Below are 21,851 nucleotides of genomic sequence, written 5' to 3'. Positions count from 1 at the left end.
TCATCCTCAGCTACACCAGGAGTCTGAAGCCGGTTCAGCTACACGCGGTCCTGTCTTGGTGGGAAGTAGCCAGGTCTGATGCAACCCTAAATGTTCAACTATGCCTGTCTTTTCTTGCCCCCAAACTAGTTTGTCCCATCTAGATCAATTTCTGCATGTCTCTCTCTCTCTCTGCACTAAAGTCTTCCATGGTTCCCCATCACCCCTCAGCCTGACACCCAAGGCCATGGGATTCTCATCTCAGTGAATTCACTGCCTGACTCTCCTGGTTGCTCTGGCACACACTAAGCTTCTTTGCTATGTACAAGCATACCCTCTACATGGCTTTACCTTCCCTCCAAGGCAAACCCCACCTACCCCTCACTCACGCACCAACCATTCCAGAGGCTTCTACCTTCCGTCCCTCTCGGGCTGGTGCCCAGCCTTCCACCCACCCGGTCTAGCACATACCACAGTGATGAACTTGGCAGTCACTATAACTGCTTTATGCCAGGCACCCTAGGGACATGACCTTAACTGTCGCCACCATCCACCAGAGAGAGACAAATAAGTGGGTCTGGAGAGCTACCATGACTTCTACAAAGTCACGCTGTATCTCAGGCTGAGCAACTCAAAGTGCCAACTGCTTTCTCTGTAGCTCAGCCACCCTGAACGTGGCACAGAGGCCCCGCAGGCAGAGCAGGTCCAGCCCCTGGGCCCCTTAGCTCCTGCTGGCCTCAGGCACAGGGGAAATCCCAGATGGCAGAACCTGGGTCCCATCCAAGAACTCCAAGACTCAGAAGTCAGGCCAGCGTGGCACTGCTGCCCGTGGCTGCGGACACACTCCCGCTGGCTCAGGGATGAAAGGCCCCAGGCGTCCTGGAAGATAAACCAGGCCATGCATGCAGCGAGGGTAGGAGCTGTCAAAGCAGTCAGAGCCTTGGGCAGCTTGGTAGCCTGGTCCAACACCCACTTTCCCACTTCATATGCACCAAAGAGCTTAGAGTTCAAGCAGATCAGGCTGAGTTCTGGGGAAAATGGAAGGGAAGATGGAGACCCCAAAAAGGTAGATGGGGAAGTCTGGTAATAAAACAGGTGGGGTCTGAATGCTGTCTCCACAAGAAAATAGAGTGGCCGATATCTCCCCATTGCCCCTCACAGCCAGAAACAAAGCCCTGGGCTGGCGTTTAAGGATGTGCAATGGAGACCCCAACCACTAGGCCTTCCTTGTCTGGAGGCTTTCAGTCCTGTAGGGATGAGAGCAGAGCGGCCCCCTTTAATCCTGAGATAGCATGGGATCCGTGGCCCCACTGCATGATGGGTAATGGGAACAGAGACTTAGCCAAGCACAGGGAGAGGCCAGAAGAGAAACAATACTCATAGCACCCTGACCACTGGGGATCCCTGACTCAGCTTCCTGCCTCTCCGGGCACTCCCTGTCACCCTGAGCAGCCCCAGAGTGGTGACCACCGGAGGGATGGTGACCATCCGAGGGATGCCGAAGGAACCTGCAGGGCAAACCAGTGTCCATCTGATCAAATGCAGTCACCTTAGAAGCAAAGCTGGCTCGAGAGAAGACAAGTACCCTTGTGGGTGGTGCGGACCTCCTAACACCTCAACCCATCATCAGCCAGACCTGGGGGAAACCCTCTAGAATCCTGGACCCTTCCCAGCTTTCCCCACTCCCAATGCTTCCCAACGTCCTCAAGGGCCTCACAGAGAATTAATGAGCACATATGGAGTGCCTGCTGTATACCAGGTGCCTTGTGAACACCTGCCGATTACAAACACTTCCCGGGTGACTGAGAGTATCCGCCAAAGAGCTTTCTCACCAAACATCAAGCCAAGAGTGCCAACGTAGGCCTGTGATCCTGGTCTCAGGAGGTAAAGGTAGAGTGTGAGTTTGAGGCCAGCCCGGGCTTCAAACATCCTACCTTAAACAAAACTGGAATGCCATGCAGTAAGGAGCTAGGAGATCCCAGCGCGCAGAGCCAGCACAGCAGGCTCGGACAACAAAGCCAGGGTTCTCACACACACAGTGTTCTCTCTCGTTGCTTACTACGGCCTTCAGTGCCTCCCAGCTTACAGTCTTTCAAAGAGGCTCAGCACGGCTGGGTGTAATGGAACTTGAGCCACCACAGCGCTGGGGAGACTCACCATCAGTTAGAGGACACATGAGCTACAGAGACCCCGTCTCAGAAACAAAGGCAGGAAAAGAAGCACGCAGCCTACAGAAGCCCACGCCTGAGACAGAGTACCTGCTATCTCGGGAAAGTCCCTCGGCCTGACAAACACTACGGCTGCTGCCATTGGACAGAGAGGGGAACTGAGGCAGGCAGCACAGTGGCATGTGGCATGGTAGACTCTCTATAGCTTCTTGCTCATTCCAGGTTCTATGTTCTCAGCTCAGCACCTCAGACTCGGAGCTCCCTGATGTTGAGTGTGTGAGCAACTCTGCTTTGCCTGTTCTTGACTGACAGCTTCAGGAGAGAAAGCAATGGCTGTGTTTGCCACCTCAGCCATTAAAGATCAAGCTGAATCAGTATGGAACTCCACAGCCTGGGCACTGAGGCCTGAGGAGACCAGAATGTGGGTCAGGGTGGGTGGACTCAGGGACTCCACCGCCACACAAGGGACATACACACACCTGCCAGGCCCAAGCAGAAGAGTAACCGGGTAGAGGGACAGGACAGTGCCACTCTTCCAAGCAGGCCCTGCAGGGCAGCCTCTTCTCAGAGAGCTGCCAGAGGCCTGCATGGTTACCATGGTGACCACCACCCTCCTTCCTGCATTGCTGATGAGAGACTCCTCTACTTGGGGTGGGGGGAACTGGGGAGGGGAGGCTGGGGAGGGACGCTGGGCTAGGCGGGGGTGGCCACGTTTGTTTTTATTTTTGTCAAACCTGAAATCTATCCATTTCCCAGGGTTCTACTCAGTTGTCTAAATATGTCAAGTGGAAGAAGGCGGCTGGGGCCAAGTCCTCCGTGATGGAGAGCAGGCACAGCAGACAGTCTCCCTGTCAAGCTCTCTAAGTCTGTCTCCAGGACAGTGGAGAGCTCAGGCCCCAGGCGCCTTCTGTTTCCTGAAGCCAGGTCCCCCAAGCACCTCTGGGACACCTGCTGCGTACCTCATGTTTGTATCAGTGTACTGAGGTTAAGAAAGTTCACTTCATTCCCTGGAGGTCCCCAGAGTGTGGGCCTGTTCCCAAACCATTCCTGACACATGGCCATATTGTGTTTACCACAAGGACAGTGGCTGCCATGTTTGAATGCCTAAGAATAAAGGCTACTCATTCATTCGTTCATCTATTCATCTCCTCGACCAGTCTTTATGGGCAATGGCCATTCTGAAGAGTTGTTTAACAATGTCTACTGCAGTTGAACACAGACTCAGGCTTGGGAAGCAAGCAGTGGCATTCAGGGACACTGCTCAACACCTACATTGGACAGGACAGTCCCTGTCAACAAGAATCAGCCCCAACGGTCAACAACATCAAGGCTGAGAATTTTCTTTGGATACTTTGGCAGCGGCAGTATACTACACAATCAGGAAAAAGAATGAGCAACTAATATACACAAGAGGATGGAGGGATCCCCATTGGGTGAAAAAGACAAGCGCACAGAGATCATGTGAACCCCAATCTATAAAGCTCAAAAGGAGGCACAGGGTCTCAGAACAGCAGGGAGGTGGGGAAATCCCTGCATATGAGGAGGATCAGGTCATCTCCAAAAACCGAGACAGTCGCAGTCTGAGTGCTGGCCACAGAAGACAAGTGGTGGGAAACGGTCTAGACCCTGTAGTGTGTGAGCTCACCTGTCAACAGAAACTGGGAGGGGGGCACACACACCCAAAATCCTAGCACTCAGGAAGCTGAGGCAGGGGGATCTCAAGTTTGAGATTCTATCTCAAAAAAGAAAAGAAAAGAAAAAAGGAAGGAAGAGGAAGGAAGGGAGAGAAAAAGGAACAATTTCTCCAAGGAAAAATAAAAATCTAACCATTAAAATAGCAGCTAAGGCTGGAGAGAAGGCTCAGGGGTTAAGAGCAATGGCTGCTCTTCCAGAGGACCTGGCTTCTGTTCCCAGATCCACATGGAGGCTCATAGTAACTGCAGTCCTAGGGGATCCAATGCCCTCTTCTGGCCTGTGTGGGCATCAAGTACAAATGTGGCACATAGACATACATGCAGACGAACACTCATATACACAAAATAAAAGTAAATAAATCTTAAACAAACAAGGGCTGGGGTTCGGGTGGCAGAGTGATTGCTTAGCATACTCAAAGCCCTGGAGTCAGTCTCTAGCTTATATCCTTGTAATCCGAACAGGAGGAGGACCACAAGGAAGTTCACCATTGGCTACATAGTGAGTTCAAGGCCAGACAGGATATATGAAACCGTGATACAAAAATAAATGAATAAAACACACCAAGCATCATGCTGGGGCACCCACTGGCTCTGGCATCCAATGAGATTTTCCCAGCAGCCCTTGCACCTCTGCTCAGTGACTTATGGGCAGGCCCAGCTAAGGAAGCTACCACCTAGGATTGGCCTGATGCAACACCTGTTCTGGTATATGTTTGTAGATCCGCTGTGCCTCACCACCCCACTGTGCCCCAGGGAGACAGGCATACCCCCTTTCCAGTCACAGAAAAGAAGATCTAGAGACTGTACAACTGGCCAGCAGTCCAAGCAGCAGAGCAGTTGAGCTGGTGTAGAAAGCTGCTGCAGGAAGCCAACTGACATACAGGCTGCTGGTTCCACTCAGCTTGCATGTCCCCAGTGACAGGAAGTGTCCTGACAGACAGACAGACAGCCATGCCTGGTTGACTCTGCATACAAGCCCTTAAGTCCCTTAAAATAATGACAAGTCAAGGATACCCTCTTCTCTCCCTATTTGCCTCTCTCCCTTCCCATCCCCAAGCCCCTCTCAGAGTCCCCACCAATGAAAATTCAGTGGCTTTGTCCAGTCTCTGATTCCCATATGCCCAGCAAGTAATGATGCCTGGCACAGTCAGGGTGTGTGCGGGGGGGGGGGGCGCGGGGACAGTGAGCAGACGACAGTCTGGAAGAGAACCCAGAGTCAGTGGCCCGCAGGAAAGAGGCTCGGGCCAAGAAGCCTTGCAGGGCATACCACTGGGCTACTAGGGAAGAAAGGGTGGGGCAGACTCCAGAGCCACAGCTGCACAGAGACGAACACGGCTTCAGGAGCTCATCTTGAAGAAACTGCACCTACAGAGTAGGAGACTTCTCTGTGGCTTTCAGCAGCTGAGTGTGAACCAACCCATCTGCTAGCATCCACTAGCTCTATTGACCAGACTTGGGTGCCTCGCCCCAGCCACCCTATGCTCCTCGTGACAGAACAAGGCCATGCCATCCCACAAGCTTGGATGTCTTTCCTGGGACAGCCACCCAAGAGGGACGGCTTTGAGGAGGCACCATGGAGGCTGGGGTCTGCAGTTCAGTTTCCCATCCTGAACGCCTGCCCGTCCATCTCTGCTCCTTTGTCACATCTGCTAAAACCATGCCTCCTTGTTCTCAAAACACTCCTCTGCTGAGGCCTCCCTCTGTGCCTGGTGCTTAGAAGCCAGAATGATGCCAGAGACCCAATGGAAACAGAGGGAGACAAGGCTGTTCCTCCTCCGGTGACCTGTCCTTTACCGTGTCTGCCCCAGAACACACGCCTGTTCATATTCACCTGTGTGTTCCCACAGCAACACACACATACACATATACACACATACATACACACACACATACATACATACATACACATATACACATACATACACACACATGCATACACATATACATACACACACATGTACATACACACACACACACACACACACACACACACACACACACACACACACACACACACACGGTATGCTCACAACCACCTCTCCCTTGCTCCCAGACGGTAGCACTGGGCCTGACCAACCCCACTCCTCTGACAGTTCTTTATCTTTTCTGTCTGAAACACAGAAATAATGGATTTTTTCTTTTATTTGTTTATCCATATGTGTGTGGCATAGCATATATGTCGGGGTCAGAGGACAACCTATAGAAGCCCATTCTCACCTTCCACCAATGTGGGTCCTAAGGCTTAAACTTAGGTCCCCAGGCTTGGCAGCAAGTACCTTTCAGATTAAACCATCTCACCAGCTCACAACAGTTTGTTTTTACTGTAACTGTGGTGGTTCTTTTGTTCATTTTTTGGTTGGTTGGTTTTTGGTTTTTCAAAACCAGGGTTTCTCTGTGCAACAACCCTGACTGTCCTAGAACTCTCCTTGTAGACCAGGCTAGCCTCGACTCACAGAGATCCACCTGCCTCTGCCTCCCAAGTACTGAAATTAAAAATGTGCACCTCCGCTGGGCGGTGGTGGCACACGACTTTAATCCCAGCACTTGGGAGGCAGAGACAGGCGGATTTCTGAGTTCAAGGCCAGCAGCTTGGTCTACAGAGTGAGTTCCAGGACAGCCAAGGATACACAGAGAAACCCTGTCTTGAAAAAAAAAAAAAAAAAAAAAAAAAAAAAAAGACAAAAATGTGCACCTCCACACCCAATTCTAAGAACAGTTTTTAGTGTAAATTTTCTAAAATCTTAGGAATAGAAAGTGTACCTGTTATACTAAAATAATTATCAAAATAGCAAGATATAGATAAAGGTATAGGTATATAGATGTTGTAACAGGGTCTTACTTGTTAGGCTAAGCTAGCCCCACACTTTTAACAGTTTTTGTTTTGTTTTCTGATTTTTGTTTTTGTTTCTGGGACAAGATCTCTGTCTGCAACTCTGGCTGTCCTAGAACTCACTACATAGAGCAGGCTAGCTTCAAACCTATAGAGATCCACCTTCCTCTGCCTCCCGAGTGCTGGGATTAAAGGTGCCTAGCTCCTGTACTCAAGCTTGAAATCCTCCTGCTTCAACATACCAAAGACTGAGATTGACGGTATGAACCACCACACCAAGAAAAAAATGTTTATTGATTAAATACACATGTTTTATTATCAATAAGTAACAAGGCCCAGAGGTAGGTTGGAAATTATGTGTTAGTCTGTCACCATGAAGGATGTGCTTGCTAATCCAAGAGTCCTGCAGTGTCCCTGGTGTGACAGGAAACACTGACAACTCTTCTTCCAGGTGACAGGAACCATTGCTGTGCAGGGTGAGGGGGTGGAATAGAGGGTGCAGATCCAGTGTTTGTTTTATTTAATCTTCACTATTTATAAAAAGAAATGCTAAATTTCAGCCACAGATCCATGAAACTCAATTTGTCCCCAAGAGAGCTCGTGAGCCCTCTGTTCTAGGAACCCCAGACCAGAGGAGTCACCCCAAGTCCCCAGTCTGGTCCTCCCACTTCCTGGACTCTAATCGTCCAATACCGGGTCTCAGGTGCTAGCGCTGGGCCCTGTGTCTCCTCTCCTTGACCCCAGTGGTGACAGCCTTCCATGGGGTAGTTCAAGGTTATCCCAAGACTCCTTCTCAGCCAAGCAAGAACCCCAGATGCTGCACCAAAGATCTCTGTCAACCCCAAGTTCATCACACATGAAGGAGGACATGTCACATTCCCTCCTCTGTGCACAACCCATCCCTGTGCATTTCCACCTTTCCACCAGCCTTGGAGCCTCAGGAACCTCCTTCCACAGCCCTCTGAGACTCCTTCCACGTTAGTGACCCTGGAGATGTGTCCATTTCACCACCAGAAGCATCCTTCCCTCCCACTCATCACACCCCACTTAGGAGTCTGTGGGTAGCCCCCTCCTTCCGCCCTGGCCTTCTAAGATGTATCATCCACATGAGGCCTGGCAGCTCTTCCAAAGCCACAATCTTAGATGCCCTGCACCACACCACCTTCAGCCTGTGCTTCTCAGCCCTCAACATTTGGCTGGGTATTCAGGGTCATTTGTCTTCACCACTGTCCATACAACCTCTACCACCTCACCCTGCCTGTCAGGAGGCACTCCATCAAAAGCCTTCCCACATATCTGCCCTGTGCATCAGCGTGGGTCGGGCCTGGAAAAGCAGCATGCATCAATGGAATCTGAAGCTTGAACACAAGAAGTCCTCTAACTAGCAGAAGGGAAGTAATACGTTGCATACTGAAGACCCCCACAAAGGGTCTATGCGGGGAATAACAGTGTCCCAACACAGGCTTGTCTTGGTACTGAACAGGTAACTGGAGACATTAAAAATGGGGACAAGCGTGGCCAACTAGCATTCAGCAGACGTGAATCATCAGATGAGTGGAAGGGCTGAAGCACGTGTGGATAGGAGGAAGGGAAGGGCCTCCTCACGGAGGAAACATGAGAGACGGGTAGAAGGTTAAGCAGAAGCATCTATTTAGATGCTGCATTCATGTGAGGGGCTGTGGGTGGCTGTGGGGGAGTGGGTGATTGGATGGAGAGACAGAAGTCAGGTGAGTAGATGGGGTGGGTGGATGAACGGATGGATGGTGGATAGACAAATGGATAGATGGACCTGTGGTTGGATGAGTATATAAATATATGGATGGTGGGTGGGTGAGTGGAGGCAGATGGATGATAGGTGGGTGAGTGGATAATGGGTGGGTGGATGGGTGGATGGACAGACAGATGGACAAATGGATGGATAAATGAGTAGTTGGGTGAGTGGTTGAATGGGTGGATGGACAGACAGATGGACAAATGGATGGATAAATGAGTAGTTGGGTGAGTGGTTGAATGGACAGATGATGGATTAGTAGGTAGCTATATGGACAGAGGACAGACGGACAGGTGGGTTCGTGGAAGGTGCTGGACACATGACACTGCAGGCAATGGCAGTACCACCAGGGAACGAGGCCTGGGTGGTATAGGAAACCCTTTGCTGTGGACTCAGCTTTGTCTTCCCACCTATAAAAGGCCCATCATCAGGCTCTGCCAGACCCAGTTCACACTGTCCTGTCCTTCCCCCCAAGAGCTGGGCTTCCTACCCTCACCCCCAGAGATTTGGGGACAGGCAGTTCTCTAAACAGGCTGTCCTATGCATGGGAGGAGGTGTGCTTCCAGACAAGGTCAAATGTTCCCTCTGGGCAAAATTAGCTTGAGAGCGACCTCCAGCTTCCAATGGTATGGGTCTGGAAGCTGATGCCCAGAAAAAGTCTTTTGCCCTCAGGGTCACCATGCTTGTACCCTGCAGAAAACAGACAGGACCTGTGGGACAGACAATCAGGTCTCATCACCACCAGTGGTCCGGGTAGGTCTAGGAAGCTTTCCCACTGCAGCTTCATCCCCACACGGTCACCAAGCCCAGAGAGGATAAGGCGTCTGCCCTGGACCACACAGCTCCTAGCCATCACAAAGGTGCTGCAGAAGAGGCTACCCCTCGGCAGCTTGCAGGGAGATTAGCAGAAAGTCATTCTGATTGATTAAAAAGACTATTGATTCCTTACCGAGGGAAAACAAATGGGGCCGTTTGTCTCCCAACAGGATCCTGATGGTCTAAAGGAGACAGCAGGTCGAGTGAGCTTGAAGGCTCCCAGACTGAATCTAAGAGCAAACTAGAATCCAATCACCTTTAAATTCCCAGCCAGTCCATGTCATGTTCATGTGTGCCGCCTCTTGTCACCTCCATCACTCTCACCACCAGGCTGGGTGGTCCTACTTAGCAACAGCATCCCGGGCCTCCTTCTGTTCCACACAGTGAGACTCTGCTGGGCTCCTAAGTCAGGACGTGCTGACCTCATGATCTCATCCCTATGGCCCCAGGATTCTTCTCCCAACCCTGCTTCAAAAGGGTTGCCTCTTGCATTTGACCAGGAGCTCTGTAGATACTCTGAGTGCCTGGACTTGCCTGGTGGCCATGGGGAACCTCCATTCCAAGCCAGCAAGTTCCAACTCTCATCGGATGAACAACCGATGCAATATGGTCAAGCAGTGTCACTTCAGGAACCTTCAGGAACCTCGTGACTGATTGCAGGCTCTGTCTCTCCCTCAGAAGCCCTCCACAAACATGCCAGGGCACATGCACATGTGTGTGTGCACCATGCACACACATATAAAATACACTAACTAATAACTAAAAGAAAGATGAGGAGATGAAGGAAAAGTGGGCGTGCCCACGGTCCCTCCCTGCTGGTCACCTGTCATACCCCCACACCACCTTCCACAAGCCCTGCCCTGGTATGTCAGACCTTGCTCTCCAGCCCCTGCCCCACAAATCCCCACTATTCCTCTATCGGGAACAAACTCCTTCAACTATTCTGGAAACTCCTACTCATGTAGCAAGACCCAGTTGGAGAAACCTCTTCCTGCAGTTAAGCTTCACCAGTACCCCGGGACTCCATCACAAGCAGCCTTCACCTCCACAGTTCTCAAATAACACAGAGCTCTCTCCAACACAGACCCTGAGGCTGCCCAGTGGGGCCAGGATCTTCCTACCCTGGCCAGGCTCCTCTCACTGCTCTTCAGACCCTGGCGACCAGTTGGCATGCAGCCTCTGCTCCAGCCTCCAGTTGCGTCTTGGGGGATGGCACTTGACTCTGACTTTCATCTCTGAGAAAAACAACTTTCTCCACACCAGATGGAGGAAATGGACAATTTCGCGGGCATGTGTTGCTTCTCCCGGCAGTATCCGCCACCGTCTGGACTGTCCCATTAGGCCAGGACTGGAGGAGGAGGGGACAGCTCTCTTTAGGGAACCTCTCCTACTCAGAAGGAGCTGAGCCAGGAAGCCTGGACAGAGGGTCCACAGTGCTGAGCTCTAACTAAGCAGCCTGCTTGTACTATATAACATATAGTATATAACAATTATATATAAAAGGTTTCATCTCTTCACATTCAACAGGTAGCCTTGAGCGAATCACACTCCCTCCTAGGCCTCCATCCCACTCTGCCCCCCCCCAGCTAATGGACATAGAGTTAGCACACTCCCTACACACACACACACACACACACACACACACACACACACACACACACTATGCTCGCTTACCCTAGGGCAGCAGACTTCCCACCTGCATCCCCTGGGTTCCTGAGCATATCACCATAGTCCAGTAACCCAGCCAGCCAGCTGCTACAGGCCCTGCTAGCTCTCCCAGCCCCTTCAGGATGTGGACAGCAATACTCAGGACTCAGTGGCTTGCCGAGGGCTAGCCCTGGAACTCTCATTCCATCCCAACATTCCCCACCAGGTTCCACCACGGCCCCATTACACAAGCACAGGCTTGGCAAGGGAAGGGTCTCACCCAAGGCCACTCGGGCATCAAGCGAAGCTCAGGTCTTCTTTCACTCAGACACCAAGATGCAGACACAGTGACACCACCTCTGAGTCACCTATGCCCAACAGCAGCACCGAAGCCTACAGCATCCCCGCCCATCCCCCTCTCTAGACCCCAGAACACACTCTAGGATCTGTCACTTGTCACTGGGGTCCCCAAGCACCCTCTTCTGGTAGGTCTCGTGGTCCTCACTCCTAGAGCCACAACATGACCTATGACCTGAGATACCTGGTACTCAGTGGCTGACCTTGGCTCCATCATTCCCATACTTCATGACCAGCATAAGCCTCCAGGGCTATGTTATGACCACAGCAAAACCTGCCCTACTCCTACCCAGAGATGGGCCAGCTCAGCCAGGGCAAATACCAGAACCAGCCACTGGCCACTCCATCAGCCCCAGCAGGCAGCTGGCTGGAGCCCCACAAAGATGGCAGCAGAGGAATGGAGGCCTGGCCCCCTTCCAGACTGACCACTGCCTGTCCTGCCATTCTGCAACCAGGAAGAGACCAAATGGTCTCAGGGGGAGGGACTTATCCAAGGTCACCTAGCGATGGTGGCATCTGCCTGATCCCAAGTAGAGAAGAGGCCTTCTCCATTTCTCCTTCCCCACCATGTTTGCTTTCCTCAGTACTAGCTGTCACCAGCCCAGGAGCACACAGGAAGGAGAGGGGCCTCCAGCCTTGATGGGATGCCCAGCTGTCCACAACCAAAAGGTTCCTGAGGCTATACGCCAAGAACCTGTGGAACTTTGATCTACCCTACTGCCTGCAACTACCAAGCAAACTTCTGGCCCCTAGACAGAGTGTGGAGAACTGGGTTCAGGCAGTTCTTAATCCAGAGTTCTGGATAAAACTGGGGGAGGGGAAGTAACAGAAGTGGCAGGTTCATGCCAGCTTTGCCACATGTTGGCTATGTAACCTGACTGGATAAAAGTAACTCAACTTCGAGGAGCCTCATTGTCCTCATCTCTAAAATGGGATTATGAAGACACCTGTCTCCAAGGATGGCTAGGATGGCTAAAGACAACACTGCAGAGAGAACCCTCCGGCCAGCCCATGGCATATGGACACACACTGGAGGCCTGGCGGGGACCACCTCTAATCCTCTGTCGTGGCTCTATTACAGAGATGAAAAACTGGGTCTCCAGGATAGGCAATGAGTGTGAGCAAATGCAATCACTTATCCCTAAGAGGGGCTTTGAAAGCCCGCTAGGGGTAGAAAGAGGGCACCCCTATTAGTCATGGCTTGGGGAGGAGGGCAGGTGGCAGACGCCATGGTCAATTAATGTCTGCCCTGCCATTGGCTTGGCCATGAGCAGCCAGACTCACACTGATTCATGTGAATAACAGAGACTGAATCAGATTTTCCCTGGGAACAATGTCCTCTAAAGGTGTGATGTTCCATCTGAAGGACCTGTCGCCTGGCATCTTATTGAATCTCCTGCAGGCAAAGTGTTCACAGAGCCGTGCATGCACGCACGAGAGCCAGTTCACCCCAAGACTCTCTCAACATCAGCCCTTTGTGACACTCCACTGCTACATCCCCCTCACATATGACTCTGGGCTTCAGTAGTCAAGGGGACACTACCACAGGGGAACCGAAGGGGTTATGACACTGGCCATGGTTACCCAGCAGTGATCAGGAGAACCAGTCCCAGGCTGTGTGACTCAGGTAGCCAGCAACTTCTACGAGCCAAACCTCTCTCCCCATGAGTCAAATGGCCCAGTCTCTCTCCTGGCATCACAAACCCAGAGGCCTCCGAGTTGCTATCGAGTGGTCCAGGCCCGGGCTAGGCAGGGAGTGGGCTGACGCTTGGGTGAGCGGGATCCCCGCCTACGAGGGTCCCCCACCACCTGGTGGCTCACTGTGAGTCAGGCAGAGTGACTCAGGCCTTGCTTGCTCTGAGCTGCGCAAGAAGCTGAGTCAGGAGCACCAAGTTCCAGAGAACCCTGGACCAGGGCTCCAGGAACCAGGAATGTGTGCTCGGGATGGACTGTGGGGGGCTGACCCTCACTACCCTGCCCTGCCTGGGACTAGTAATGAGGGAACAGCTCCCACTTGTCTGGCCTAACATTGCAGGCCTTCACCCTTCAGGTTCAATTTTTAGTGGGGAGGTGAGCCACCATCTGTAAAGATTTACATGTGCAGAGGATTGTATTTGGTAGTCACGGTGACCAAGGGACAGTCCAGCATTCCGTGCCCGAGGTCAGGAATAACCAGTATCCTACAGTACAGTACACAACACAGTCCAGACCCTCAAACACCAGCAGCCTAAAACTCAAGCAGGGCTCCATCAAGGTGGAGTGTTAAATTAGCACTGATGAGGGCTAGGTTAAACCCCCACCAGTGCCCTCCCACCAAGGAGAACTAAGTCCAGTACTACATGCCCACTAAGGAGCACCACTGTAAACACTACCCTAATTTCCTCCCGCTGAAGAGGACTAGGTTAGACACTGCCAGATACTGTTCCCACTGACTGTGGGAGGGAGACATTTCCCATCAGGAAAGCATGTCAGATCCTCGACACCCAGTAGAAGCCAGCTCTCCAAGACAGGCTGTCTCTGAGCACTTGACGGCTACTCTGAGGTCCCCCAAGTCCCGGAGGCAGAGTCCTCCAATCTCCTGGCTCCCACCCGCCCTGTCTACTAGGAAACTTCAGCCTCAGCTCTGTGATCACAGCCCAAAGTCCCAGGTCCCTGGACCCCAGACATGCAACATCCCAGCTGCCAAGTTCACACATCTGGAACATACATTTTTCAAAATATGGATTATTTAAGTGTCCAGCTCTCCTGTCACCTAGCCTTAAATCCTACCTGTAAACTCTTAGACCCTGTCGAAGCTTCCAGACTAATTGTCTCTGAGTATGGGATCCCTGACCTCACTCTGCTTTGACAGCACCCAGCTGCGACCCCGGCTGTGATCTCAAGTGTCAGCTAAGGACTGAGTCCCCAGCACAGCACAGCAACAGCAGCTGCTATCACTGACAGCAGCAGATGTCAGGGTTAAGGAGACTCTCCCAAAGAAGAAGAAGAAAGGAAAGGAGGGAGGGATGGAAGAAGGAAGGAAGAGGGAAGGAGGAAGAACAGAGGGGAGAGAAATAAGGAAGGGGAGGGGGGAGTGTGGAGGAAAGAGGATGGAGACGTGGAAGGAAGCTGGAGGAGGTGGAGGGAAGATGGAGAAAAATGCTAGAGGAGGAGGGAGATGGGGTGGAAGGACGGAAGACGGAGGAGGAAGAAGGATTGAGGGGAACAGAAGGTGGAAGAAGGATGGAGGTGAGAAAAAGGAAGGGGATTGAAGAGGAAGCAAGTGGAGGGAAAGAGAGGAGGATGGATGAATGTGGAGGGTGGAGGGAAGAAAAGAGGGCTGAGGATGAAGGGCAGAGAAAGGGGGGAGGAGCAGGGAGAAAAGACAGAGATGGAGGGTGGAAAGTGGAAGAATAGAGCCTGGGGTGGAGGAAGGAATGTAGGAAAGGAGAATGGAGACTGGAGGAGAAAGATGGAGGGCAGATGAAAGATGAAGAAAGAAGAGTAGATGGAATGAAGGGGAGGATGAAGGGTGAGGAGGATGGAAGGGAGGGGGAATGGTGATTGAAAGTGAAGAAGGAAGAGGGGCAGAAGGAAGGAGGCTGGAGGGAGGAGTGGATGCAGGTGGGAGGAGAGAAGATCAATGAAGACAGCAGAGGGAAGAACAGAAGTGCGGCTGAACTATGTCCTAGCCTTTAGCTCCAATCTCTTTTTTAATTTTATTTTTATTATTTTTGTATGTGTGTGTCACACATATTCAGAGGTCTGTCGAGTCCAGAAGGAGTCAGATCCCTCAGGGCTTGTCTTAGTCAGGGTTTCTATCACTGTGTTTAAACACCATAACCACGAGCAAACTGGGGAAGAAAGGGTTAATCTGACTCTTAAAGCACACTGAGGGAAGTCAAAATAGAAAGTCAAAAAAAGAACCAGGAGACAGGAACTGAAGCCGAGGCCAGAGGCCACAGAGGGATGCTGCTTACTGGCTTGCTCCCCATGGCTTGTTCAGCCTGCTTTCTTACACAACTCAGGACCACCTGCCAAGGATGACATCACCCCCTACGGGCTGGGCTCACTCATATCAACCATTAATCAAGAAAATCCCAGCCAGATGGAGTAGCTCACACCTTTAATCCCAGTACTTGATAAGTAGAAGCAGGTGGATCTCTGAGTTCAAGGCCAGCCTAGTCTACAGAGTGGGTTTCAGGATAAGTAGAGCTACACAGAGAAAGCCTGTCTCAAAACCAAAGAAAAAAAGGAAGGAAGGAAAGAAGGGAAAGGAGAGGAGAAGAAGAAGAAAAGAAAAAGCTCCCACAGGCTTGCGTACAGGCAATCTGGGTGAGCGTATTCTCTCAGTTGAGTCCCTTCCTTCCCAAAGGCTAGCTTGTGTAAAGGTGACAAAAATCTTGCCAGGAAAAGCTGGAAGTGGCTGTGAGCTGCCGCAGGTCTTCTGGAAGAGAGTACACACTGTTAACTGCTGAGCCATCTCTCCAGTCACCTTCACTCAGCTCTACCACAGGCCCCCTTCCCTCCTCCTGAGCCAGCCCTGTTGCATCCTACTCAAATTGGACTGAGCAGAGGAGACAGGGAAGGTGAAGTCAGTGGCCAGAGTGGCTGGAGGGCCTGTTTACCCAACAGGTCAGCAATGTAGCTGCCCAGTCTAGTTAGGTGACAGCCTGAGTTCCCTGGTTCCCAAAGCTGGAAAGAGACTTCTCTCCAGATGGAGGCCCTGGGGGTCAGAGAAAAGGGCTGACACAAAATCACACATAGGACACTCACTGGCCACCTCCTACATGGCACTTGGGACGGCATTGCCATGTCAGCCTAGTCAACCCTACCAGAGCCTATCAGAATCAGACTCTGAGCCGAGATGTTCCACAGGCCAGAGCCATGGTGACCAGCCTACCAACAGAAGCCCAGAGAAGCCCAGTGACTTACTCAATGTCATACAGCATCCTGTCACCTGCCAAGATAGCCTTCTGGCCTGGCCCTGCTGTCCCCCTATCCTCTAGCCTTCTCTTCCTAGACAGCTCAGATAACAGCTAGGAATGATGGTGTACACCTTTGATTCCAGTACTCAGGGCCAGCCTGATCTATGCAGTGAATTCAAGGACAGCCAGGGCTACATAGAGACCTTGTCTTAAAAAGAAAGAAAGGAGAGGCTAGAGAGATAGCTCAGCAGTCAAGGGCACTGACTGCTCTTCTAGAGGTCCTGAGTTCAATTCCCAGCAACCACATGGTGACTCATAACCATCTGTAATGGGATCTGGTGCCCTCTTCTGGTGTGTCTGAAGACAGCTACTGTGGACTCACATACATAAAATAAGTAAATTTTTTTTTTCCAAAAAAGGAAGGAAGGGATGGAGGGAGGGAGGGAAGATGCTCCTGCTGTCACCTCCTCTTTGGCCTGGACCCCATCTGCTCACACACTGCATCCCCTTAAATTTCCTTCAACACTTTGTTAAAATTGTTCACATGGATAGTGTCTGTTTCCCACAACTTGGGGCTTCCCAGAACAGGCTTGTCTCCCTCTGGGTCCCCAGAGAAAATATCAAACTGTCAGTGAATGAAATTACAGAGCACAGCTGAGCATGGTGACATACAACTTTAGCCCTAGGCCTCAGGAGGCAGAGACAAGTGGATCTCTGTGAGTTCGAGCCTAGCCTGGTCTATATAATAAATTCCAGAAAAGTCAAGGCTATAGAGAGAGACCTTATCTCAAAAATCTCAAACGGGCGAGAGTGGTCAGAGACGAAGACATAGAAGAAGAAGGAATTTCAGAGCATACCATACCCAAGATCCCTTGAGCTATCTCTCACGAAGAGTGAGTCATGTCCTCATAGCCAAGAGCATCCTCTGGGTCCACTCCCTCTAGTAAAATCCCCTCTGATTTCTAAGAGCTCAGAGGCTACAGAACAATCATCACCTAGGTCCTCAGCTAGGGTTAGCAGCAGGACTAGGCTCCAACATGGCTCTTGTCAACTTCTCAGACATCCTATCTCAGCCCTGTTACCTGATACACCAGTTCCCACCTGCCCTAGGTGGCCTTGAGATCTAGCGTTTTTTTGACCTAGGTGGTCTTTGTCACAGGCCACAGAGCCACTGGGATCCCTCTCCACTGGTTCACAGCCACTAGCATCCCTGATACCCAGTCCCACACCACAACTCAGCCCTGGAGCCGGTGCTTGAGAATGTAGCTCCTAGAACACAAGATGGCTCTTCAGGGTTCCACCAGGCTCACTCTGCCCTCCTACTCCAGCCACACCCCTAGCTTCTCCCTTCCTGGGTCCCAGCTCCTGCTGTGCCCTTCCCAACACCTCATCCATTATTGAGGCCCATCCACACCATTGCCGGGATGTGAAGGCAGAAGAGTCAGAAGTTCAAGGTCATCCTCAGCTAATCTTAGCTATATGAGCCCACAGAGGGCTGCCCGCGAAGATGACGCTGAGGCTGTCATTTGAAGGATATAGCAACGGATTTGGCCGGGAGAAAAAGAAAGGAAAAAGTATTTTGAATAGAGCAAATGGTATATGGGAAGCCCAGGAGCATGGATGAACCCAGAAGATGCAGAGGGTGGAGAAAGGGCCTGGGTCACGGCTCCAAGGGACTGGTAGGCTAGGTGAGGACATTTTTCTGAAACCTAGGGGTAATAAGAACCTGTGAAGGCTCTTGAATGTATGTCCCAAAGTTGATGAACTGGAAACGTTATCCCCAGTTCAAAAGTGATGAGAGGTGGGGCTTTTCAGATGCAAGTAGGGCTCTGGGATTCAGCAGGAAATCAGAATGTGCAGCCATCAGCAGCTTCTAGCAGCAAGACCCCAGGTCCAGCCTCCATCCTTAACACATCATCAGGCAAGACCCCAAGTCCAGCCTCCATCCTTAACACGTCATCAGATGGCTAACTGTACCCACTCACAAAGGCCCAAGAAGTTCACTACAGACCTCAGTTCATACTAGAGGACTATGCTGGCAGACCAGAGGCCAGGAAGCAACTCTACCCATCCTGCCTTCCCCCGTTGGCCCCTGGGCTGAGCACAGACACACCAGCCTCCAAAGGATATGGGTTACATACCATCTTGATGCACCAGTTCCGTGGGCTCGTGGTCTGGCGCAGGCAGAAGAAGGCAACAGGTGCCAGGTCTGGATGCGGGACGTCAGGGTTGGTTCCATCCAATGGCTCCTCCAGGCCTGGAGGGGATGGAGGGGGACTCCGGGGCCCGGGCTGCTCAGTGATTCCCGGCTCAGGGTCCGGGGCTGCTGCAGATGAGGGTGGTAAGTTGCTGTCAGCCATGTCAGCGTGGAGCAGGGAACCCTAGAGAGTCGAGAAGGACACATGACAGAGGTTGGCTTAGCACCCACTCCCCCATGGTGGGTGACAGTTCAGATAGCCTAGCTCCAGGTCCTGAAAGCCACCCCTCACCCTCACCATGGTCACGCGCATTAGTGGATAATACAGTATCGTTCGATTGGGCAAGCCGAGTCACAATGGGCTCTGGCAAATGACAGCTATAAGAAAATGAAATAAAATTTCAAAATGTAAATGATGTCTTTCTTTTCTTTTCTCTTCATAGTGCTGAGTTGTGTTCTGGTTGGGAGTGTGGCATGTGATAGAGGGTATGCTTAGTATGTGCATAGGTCTGGGTGCTACTTCCAGTACTACCAAAAAATAATAATAATAATTAAAATGAAAGTCTAGGCTGAATGTGGCTTAGGAAATACATGCTTGCCTAGCATGCACAAGGTCCTAGGTTTGATCTCTAGCACCACATTAAACAGGCACAGTGGCACACCTACATAGAAACATAGAGGTGGAAAGAACCAGCAGTGTAAGGGCATCCTCAACCATGTAGGTTGTTTCAAGTCAACCTGGACTAGAGAACCTGTCTCCAAAACACAAAATAAAATAAAGAATGCATGCTGCTCTTCAAAGAACCCTAGTTCAGTTCCTAACACCCACATCAGACAGTTCACAACTGTCTGGAACTACAGCTTCAGGAGATCTAATGCCCCCTTCTGGACTCCTTAGGTAAGTGCACCTGCATGCATATACCCACACAGACACACAGATACATACATACATATGATTTTAAAGTAATTGAATAAAGACTGGAGGTATCTCTCGAATCATCAAATGCAAAGTAATAGTTTAGGGAAATGAGGGGATGTTATTGTGAACAGGCTCAGGGGCCAGGGCAATGAATGTGTGTCACAAAGGAGAAGTTGGGAACTGTGGAATCAGACACTGAGGAACAAGGAGGGAATAGGAGAGGTTTCCCTGAGGAAGTGGCATTTGTGACCTCCAGTGAGCCCTTAGGCCAGGAATTTCATGCACACATGCATGCACGCACACACGTACATATGTGTACACACACACACACACACACACACACACACACACACACACATCAGGATGAGAACCCAGAGATCTACAAGACTAATCTCTTTGCTTTACAGTTAGAGAACAGGGACCCAGACGAGATAAACAGCTAAGTAAGAGCAGAGCTGGGCCTCAGCCACGTGGCTTCCGGATCTGTCTTGCCTCTCTGAAATCCATGGTGCTTTACCAAGGGCCTTGCTCTGAAGTATCCATGGCCTGCCAATCACACACTGGCCCTGACTCCACTCAGGCTAGCCTTATTGAGATGCACTCACCCACCTCACAGGGGCTATTATAGGGAAACTGAGGCCCAGGCCAAGGAGTGGCTTGTGTAGAACCAGAGGAAGATGAGAAGTTAGAATTTCCAGACACACTTAGGACAAGTGGCAACTGGCCTGACTGGCCTCCTGGCAGGCTAGGAAGAGAAGGCACTCCTAGAGCCCAGCCCCCTACAACCTCACCCTTGGGTCTGCACATCCTGACGGTTTATCCAAGCTTGGCGGGGCGAGAGGGGGTAGGAAAGCCTGCATTCCTGGCTGCTGCTGGCGGCTGCAGAGTTATCGACTGAACCACCCTGAGCTGACGGATCCAGACACTTCTCTGCTCCCACGGGCAACGGACAGGAGCTGATACTTCCTGCCGCTTCGCCCGGCTGGTCAGGGCCGCAGTGTTTTCTCCTGAGCTCCAAGTTTTGCTCCCAATTCCAGGAAAACAGCACAAGCCTTACATAAGCACCTTGGCTGGCCACGCATCAACCACCCAGGTAGAACAGTACCTTCCCCGGGGTGGCTCCAGGTCTTCCCATCACTGAGCCAGCTCTGGAGCCCACCACTCTCTCCTACCAGAAATCCCTCTAGCCAAACGGGACCTCCTGGGTCCCTGGGGGCAGCACTGCCTCTTCCAGGCTGCAGCTTATACTATCCCCTCTTCCTGGAGGGAGGATACTCCCTTGGCCTCCATATCCCTGTTTGTCCTGACTGTCCTGAGCACCTACTGTGTGCGGGCTCCGCAGCTATGCAGGTAAATTTCCATAAACCCTAATTCAGCCCACACACCAGCATAAGATAAGGATACACACTCAATTCAGCTCCCTCTTTGGCTTTTCACTACCCCAGTCACCCTCCGAATGTAGTGTACAATTTTTGTTTCTCACATCTCTGTGATTTGTCTTCCCAGCCTGCAACAAGACTGTAACTGAGAGCACAGACTGCCTTGTTACATTTACTGCTGCAACCGCAGCCCCTGGAACAGTGAGTGCCTGGAACATAGTAGATGCTCAATAAATATTTGTTGACTACATAAATAAAAAGTATTGAAAAGTAAATAAACAAGGGTGATAATGTGTGAGTCCTAATAAATCACTTCTTCCCTAAAGGAAGAACCATTTAAGAGGAAAACAGTAAGAATCAAAGGGCACTGCCAGCAATGTTCTAGGGAAAGGACGCTCCCGGCAAGAGGAACGGCATGTGCAAAGGCTAGGAGACTGGAAATGGCTGAGTGCGTCTAACTCAAACTGGAACAGAGGAAGGAATGAGGCCAATGTGGCTAATGGGGCAGAGAAGGAATGAAACTGGAGAGCCCCTTGAAGGAAGACTCCGGGTGCAACAGAAGTCACTGGAGGGTTTAGGCTGGGACCTGGTGTGCCCTGCGCCATACGGTGCACCCTCTTCAGGTAAGCTGGGGAACAGAGAGAGCAAAGAGGGCTGGAGACATTGCCCTAGGTGGGGGGCTGGCACCCCCATGGCAGCCTATCCTCATCATGGAAACCCAACTTGCAGCCACACGGAGGGGTGAGCTGCTGGACTAACTCAGAGGCAGCAGACACACAGCTCTCTACACCAGCCACATCTTCTCTTGACTCCAGCTGGTATCTACCCACCGTTTGGTCCTCTGACCCCTGTTTGGCCACACTAAGCTGCCATCCTCCATCCTCATCCCACTGCTAGACATCTCTGTCACTGAGGCCACCACCATTGGGACAGTCCAGCCAACTTCCGGCCTGCTCCCAACACTCACCCAGCCTACATCCTCAACTTGATCCCCAGGACCTGATTATCCTCCAGTCTCTGGCCTGCCTCCCAGCATCTGCCCAACCTCCACATTTTGACTTGATCTCCAGGGTTCATCCAGCCTCAACCTCTACCTTTTGACTTGATCTCCAGGGTTCTTCCAGCCTCAACCTCCACCTTTTGACTTGATCTCCAGAGTTCACCCAGCCTCAACCTCCACCTTTTGA

At 51.4% G+C, this 21,851-nt stretch overlaps 1 protein-coding gene across 3 annotated transcripts in view; it reads right to left on the bottom strand.

Moving 5' to 3' along the window:
- Cacna1i (calcium voltage-gated channel subunit alpha1 I) overlaps positions 1-21,851 on the bottom strand; it is a 112,520-nt gene that overhangs the window by 83,144 nt on the left and 7,525 nt on the right. For all 3 annotated transcript variants that reach the window (XM_031349760.1, XM_031349769.1, XM_031349776.1), the window contains exon 2: positions 18,300-18,550. In XM_031349760.1, coding sequence (XP_031205620.1) covers positions 18,300-18,529 — 230 coding nt within the window. In that variant the 5' untranslated portion in view covers positions 18,530-18,550. The remainder of the gene's footprint in view (positions 1-18,299; positions 18,551-21,851) is intronic.

The sequence above is a fragment of the Mastomys coucha genome, unplaced genomic scaffold (assembly GCF_008632895.1).
Source record: "Mastomys coucha isolate ucsf_1 unplaced genomic scaffold, UCSF_Mcou_1 pScaffold11, whole genome shotgun sequence".
In the NCBI taxonomy this organism is placed as follows: Eukaryota; Metazoa; Chordata; class Mammalia; order Rodentia; family Muridae; genus Mastomys; species Mastomys coucha.
This window is presented reverse-complemented; position numbering and strand designations above follow the sequence as displayed.